At 33.0% G+C, this 6,732-nt stretch overlaps 1 protein-coding gene across 1 annotated transcript in view; it reads left to right on the forward strand.

Annotated features, from left to right (window-relative positions):
* Positions 1-6,732, forward strand: part of MYO9A (myosin IXA) — a 282,854-nt gene that overhangs the window by 111,555 nt on the left and 164,567 nt on the right. The window contains exon 9 of the mRNA XM_019659575.1: positions 2,609-2,794. Coding sequence (XP_019515120.1) covers positions 2,609-2,794 — 186 coding nt within the window. The remainder of the gene's footprint in view (positions 1-2,608; positions 2,795-6,732) is intronic.

Below are 6,732 nucleotides of genomic sequence, written 5' to 3' on the forward strand. Positions count from 1 at the left end.
AACCGGCGACCCTGTTGCTCAGAGCTCACACTCTTGAGTGATCTCTTAACCAACTGAGCCACTTGGCTGGCCTCTGAAGAACCATTTGGAAGAGAGTATATTAGTTTTCTCTAGCTGTGTAATAGACTTAGCCATTTAATACAACACAGATTTATTACCTGACAGTTTCCATGGATCATCAGCCTGGCACAGGTTAGCTGGGTCCTCTGCTCAGGGTTTTACCAGACTGAAGTCAAGACGTCCGCGAAGCCTGTGATCTCATCTGAGACTCAGTGTCCTCTTCCAGGTTCCCAGGTTATTGACAGGATTCAGTTTCTTGCAGTTGTAGGACTGAGACCACTAATTTCTTGTTGGCCGTAAGGGGCCATTCTCAGCAGCTCGAGTCTACTTGCCATTTCCTGCCATGTGGTCCTATCCACAGCATGGCAGTTTGCTTTTTCAAGGCTAGCAGGAGAATCTCTGATGAAAACGATCCATCCCTTTTAAGAGCTTTCTCTGATTAAATCAGTTCTACCCAGGATGATCTCCCTTTGATTAACTGAAAAAGTCAGCTGATTTGGGGGCCATGATTATATCTTTAAAATCCTTTTACCTTTGTCATATAACATAATACAGTTATGGGAGTGAAATCCATCATATTTACAGTCCTGCCCACACTTAAGTTCTGTATATGTTATACAGAATATGTACACCAGGAGATGGGAACATTGGGGACCATCTTGGGATTCTGACGCAAAGGGCAAGAGTGAATGTGGAAAGATGAGTTTGGAGGCTATAGTACTCTTGAGGAGAAAGATGTTTGCTGCATTGTCTAGAATGGTGACATACTGATGGGCAGCAATAAATATATTTAGAAAGAAATTTAGGTGATAAAACCAACAGGATCTGGCAATGATTTGCTTAATGGAAAGCAAGAAAGAAGGAGTGTCAAAGATCAATCCTAATATTCTGGTTTACACAACTGTAAGAATATTGGTACTGTTCAGCAAGATAGGAAACACTAAATGAGATCTTGTTTGAGTAGGAAAATGTTAATTGGTATTTGGGCTTATTGAGGTTAAGCTGTGATAGGCAGGAGTGCATTTCAGAGAAAAGAGGCTAAGTATAATATTGGGAGTTATGGTATAAGTATCAGTACATTTTGGTAAATCTAGATTCTATCTGACTACAATATTTGATGAAAATAATAGTTACTACAAACTATAAATAGGTGGGTTTTAGTTTTTAGTTTAATATGAAGGTCTGTCTTTTAAATAAAAAATTCAACCCATTTACATTTATTGTGATAACCAATGTATTTTCTTATTCTTTGTTTTTTGTGTCTTATACTTGTTTATTTAGTTTTAAAATATGTTTGCTGAATTTGATCTGATTATCTTCATTCCTTTTTTCTCCCTGGGGAAAAGAGAATGGCAATTCCTTCTATATATTTTACTATGATTTTATTGATATTTTAAAGATACTTTGTTGATAACTTGCCTAAGTATGAAATTCTAGGGCCACATTCCTTTTCTTCTCAGAACTTGTAAACATTTCCCAATTATTTTCAAGTTGCTAGTGTTGAAGATAGAGAATTTGATATTTGTCTTCTCTTTGATAATAGTTAGGTAATAATTTTTTTTTTTTGTCTAGAAGCTTGAAACTTTCATTTTATTTTTCACTGAAATTCAGAAATTCATTCATCATCTATGTGGTAAATGGTAGTATTATCTCTATTTTGAAAATATACAAGCTGTAGCCTGAGAGTTTAAGAAACTTGACTAAGGTCACAAAGCTAGAGAAACTGGGTTTGGGAGATAGCCTAGTTGTTAATCATTACTCTCTACTTCCTCTAAACTTCAGTACTGAGATATAAATATGTACCTGAATATACATGCTTCAAAGTAAGTCCCTAGATGATAAATATATAAATTATTAGGATTTGTATTCTTCTAAGTGTTAAGGACTCAATTCTCTTAAGATACGTCCCCTTTAAATGTAGTACTTTTTAAATGTTGAATTTTCTTTAACTAATAGACTTTATGTTTTAGAACAATTTCAGATTTATAGAAAAACTGAGCAGATGGTACAGAAAGTTTCCATAAACTAGGGAAAGCTTGAAATGAAGGAAAAAAATAAATTGCATATCTATAATGAAGGAATTGTTACTCTGTCTAGTGATGGAGAAATTCTAGAGGTTACTGTCCATGACAAGCTGAAGACAACCAGGAATGTAATTGTGGTGGTGTGATTATGTTTTAAGAATCTGACTAGGACTCTGCAGATAACTGATGGCATTTGCGAATGGACTTAGTGCTCTGCCTGGAATTCTCTTCTCCACTTGAGCTGGCAGGTTCATTTGTTTACAAATTTCCTGTTATACCTTCTTTACCAGGTGAAATATATATACCCTAATTTTCAGTAAAACTATTTTTGAACTGGGTGAGCTACATTTTCCCTTATCTTTCAAGGCAGTTTTAGCCTAGATTCGCTTGAGTTGGACTAAATTAATGACTATATATATATAAAACTTCAATTATAGGCTATTTATATTGAGAGAAAAATGAATTTCTTATTCATGATAGTAAGCTTTCTGTTTTGGATGAGAGCAAAACACACTTTGTTATAGTATTTTAGTCAGATTATTGTCAATTTCACTTGTACTCCTAACCCTTTTCTTTTTTTTTCTTTTCTTCAGGCTGTGACAGTGAGGAACTCCATGGCCAAGTCTTTATATAGTGCCCTATTTGACTGGATAGTTTTTCGGATTAATCATGCACTTCTGAATAGTAAAGATTTGGAGCAAAATAGCAAGGTAGACATACACTGATTATGTATTTTTCCCAGAACACTTTTTCAGTAATATGGTTAATACGTGAAATTTAGAAAGACAGAATTATGTAAAAGTCATAAGAATCATCTTTTATCTGTATTCCCTGCTGTTTCCTCCTTATTTCTGTTTTTATTACCCTGTTCAGAGGAACTATTATTCTGTGTCTTTTCAGACTTTTTTTCTTATGTACTTATATTCCTAGAGATGTACATATACAGATTGCTTTTAAACATAAAAATATAATCATGCTATTGTTGATGCAAGAAATGTCCAAGCCTGTAGAGAATTTTTATAAGTGTTTTTTTTGGCCAAACTGACAAAATATGCCGGGGAGCAAGATATCAGATGCTGTGGAGAATAATAGTTTTGCAGTTTCTTTTATGCATTTGAAATTAAGGAGGGGACTAAGGAAGATTACAGGAAGGTGGGAGGAAGCAACTCGGGGATTGGNAAAAAGGTTAAGGTTTTATGTTTAATCTTTGGCTGTTCATTTTTAATTTTACTACATTTTATGAAGGTAAAGTGCCTCAAATTGTTTTAATTTTTTGGAATTTGGGGACTGAGCAATGGATGCCCCAGAAGAAGGTATGTTTTCTTTTTGGTGTTATCATATTTAAAAAATGATTGATGTATCATGAATTGCTGGTGTCATTCTGTTGTTTCATAACTTAGTTTCTCCTTGTAGTCTAATCTTTTTTGATATATTTTATATTTATATCATATTGTCTATATAAAATTTTATGCAAATTCTGCCTTTATTGTGTATGGATGCTTTTACAAGATACCCGTGTTTTATCATTTCATGCTCATCAGTGTAGCCAAATCAAAGTCTGATAGTACCAAGTATAGTCAAGGTTTGAAGAAACAGAAACTCTCAGTGCTGCTGCTGAGAGAGCAAATTTGTAAATTTGCTACTGTAAAGTTTCTGTATAAAACTGTGTATAGGAGTTTGACAATATCCTATAAAACTGAAAATGTACACTATAACTTGGTAATCCCACTTTTAGGTATATACTTCAGAGAAACTCTTGAACTCATATGCAGTAATATTCACTGCAGCTTATTTTCTAATAGTGCAAAAGTGTAAATAGTGTAAATGGATTACACACAGTGGTGATTTATATACTGGGTTGCTATATAGCAATTGAAATGAATAAGCTTGATATAAATTATCAACATAGATCTCAAAAATGTCTGGGACTGTGATACCATACAGATAAGTGTTAAATACACTAGACAGTATAATATAGTGTTTATGAATACATCTAATATTTCATATGTATAAATACACGAACCAAAATGATACATACCAAATGTATGATAGAATTGGCTTCTAGAGAGTAAGAACAAAGGTAGCATCAACTTTATCTTAAAGTTTAACATCTATAAATAAAAATGAACATCTGAAACATAAATTAGTACCCATTTAAAAATTTTTGGAATTCAAGTCCTTTTCTCCAGGTTGTAGGATTATGGTTGATCGTCTTAAAATGTTTTTTGTACTATTCTATACTTTCCATATTTTGCACAATGAAACGTTTTCCCCCATTATGATCAGAAAGAAAAGTTTAATTTTAAAAGACCCATCTGTCTTATTTACCCTTTGTTTTCTTTCGTTTTTAAAAATTAAATTTATTGGGGTGATTTATGGTTAGTAAAATTGTATAGGTTTCAAGGGGGGATGGGTGAGAAAGGTGAAGGGATTAGGAAGTACAAATTGGTAGTCACAAAATTGTCACAGGGATGTGAAATATAGTGTGGGGAATATAATCAGTAATGTTGTAAAGACTATGTAGAGTGTCAGATGGGTACTGGAGTTGGGGGGAATCACTTCATAAATTATATAAATGCCTAATCACTGTGCTGTACACCTGAAACTAATATAAAATAATATTCAATATCAACTTATATATATATATACATATATATATATACATATATATATATATGTCACAAAATGTACAGCATATGGAATATAGTCAATGGTATTGTAATAGCTGTGTATACTATCAGAATGGTAGTAGACTTGTTGGGGTTATGACTTTGTGAGGGGTGTAAATGTATAATCATTATGTTGTTTTGCACACCTGAAACTAATAATTATAAAAAATTATATAGGTTTCAAGTGTGCAATTCTGTATCATCTATATATTGCATTTTGTTTTCACCACTCATAGTCAGTTCTCCTTCCGTCAATTCCATCACCATGTATTTGACCCCCTTTAACCTTTCTTTCCTTTCCTTTCCTTTCCTTTCCTTTCCTTTCCTTTCCTTTCCTTTCCTTTCCTTTCCTTTCCTTTCCTTTCTTTCTCTTTCTCTCTTTCTCTGTCTTTCTTTCTTTTCTCTTCTCTCTTCTCTTCTCTTCTCTTCTCTTTTCTTCTTTTCTTTTGTTTCTTTTTGGAAATGGGGTGAGTAGGACACTTACATTCCACTTTTGACAATATTCAAATTTCCCAGTGTACTGTTTTTGTTTTTCTCTACTGTATATTTGCTAATCTCATGAATTTATTCTCTATGTCTTTTTAATAAATAATTCAACTCATTGTCATAAATCTTATGTATTGAATTTGCTTTTCTACTTAATAGGTTAAAGAAGAGATGCTATTTGAAGCATTAGTTACAAGGAAGACTGTGACAGTGGGAGAAAAGCTTATTTTACCATACAAGCTCGCAGAGGTATGAATAGATTTTCTCTGAAATCCAAATACTCTGAACAGTGTTTAGAAGTTTGGGTTTGTGCTTTTTCTCTTAACAGAATGAAAATAACAACAGAGAATGTTGCCTGAAGTATTTTCTGGGCACTTGAAATTTGATTGTGAACTTTCCATCTACTTGGAAATTGCAAGTTGAATGTGATTTTAAGCAATAGGCTTACATTTTTCTCCAAGGATCTTAATCTGTTCACCATTCTTAAGTTGTATATTACTAATATAGGGTGAATACATGGTAGGTAGAATGATAAATGAGCAGTATTTGACCTAATTGATTTTTTCTTCTTGGGGTAGTTACTTATTTTTGGCACCATATACTCTCCTGGCCAATTTTTTTTCATTGTTGGCCACCCCTGTGCAGTCCTTTGGTTTTTCTTTCTTCTTCAGCTTTGAAAGATGGGTGTCTGTGTCTTTGTCTTTTCCTGTCTATATTCTTTGTCTAATTTGTCTAGGTTATTTCCACAGTCTCATGGCTTTAAATAACTGTACAATGAAGCTTCTAGGTGAGATTTAAAGCTCTAGTGAGCCATTATTATTAGTACTACCGTAGGGTATAGGAGTAGGAAAATTATTGAAATGCTGACTGTTTTATAGTGTAATTTTATGAAAGTGATAAGAAATCAAACTATGACAATTATAAAAATAGGACAGCAATATGAGATTAGAAGACACGAAGGTGGGAAAATAGTGATTGAACTGTAGAGAATGCTTTCTGGGCAGACATTGACCCATTTCTGCCACTTTTTTGGGTCCCTCCTATTTGTACCTACAAGCCTACATTTCTTCATTATGTCAAGTATCTTATGTTACATTTTATAGTCAATAAAATAATAGAAATAATAGAAAAAGCCAAACCTTTAAAGAGTTTTGCCCTTCTTTTACATAAAGATTCACTGCTTTTATATTTGCTTTTATAACTTACTATAAAACATTTCTTTTTTTTATGTATTTTTTTTAACTTTAAATTTAACTTTCTGAGATTATTTTTATAGGGTCTGCTTTATTATTGTGTACATTTTAGTGTGTTATTTGGTTAGTGACTATTTGATAACCTTTGTGCCCAGAAATGTGCGAGACATTAGGTATAAAATGAGGAGCAGTTCTTAGGATTTTAGTATTTTATCTGAAGAGCAGTGGAAAGCTCTTACAATGTTTATGCAAAAAAGGTATCTTAGATGTTTTTTTAAAGGATCACTCTGGCAGCAGTGT

The sequence above is a fragment of the Hipposideros armiger genome, unplaced genomic scaffold (genome assembly GCF_001890085.2).
Source record: "Hipposideros armiger isolate ML-2016 unplaced genomic scaffold, ASM189008v1 scaffold_302, whole genome shotgun sequence".
In the NCBI taxonomy this organism is placed as follows: Eukaryota; Metazoa; Chordata; class Mammalia; order Chiroptera; family Hipposideridae; genus Hipposideros; species Hipposideros armiger.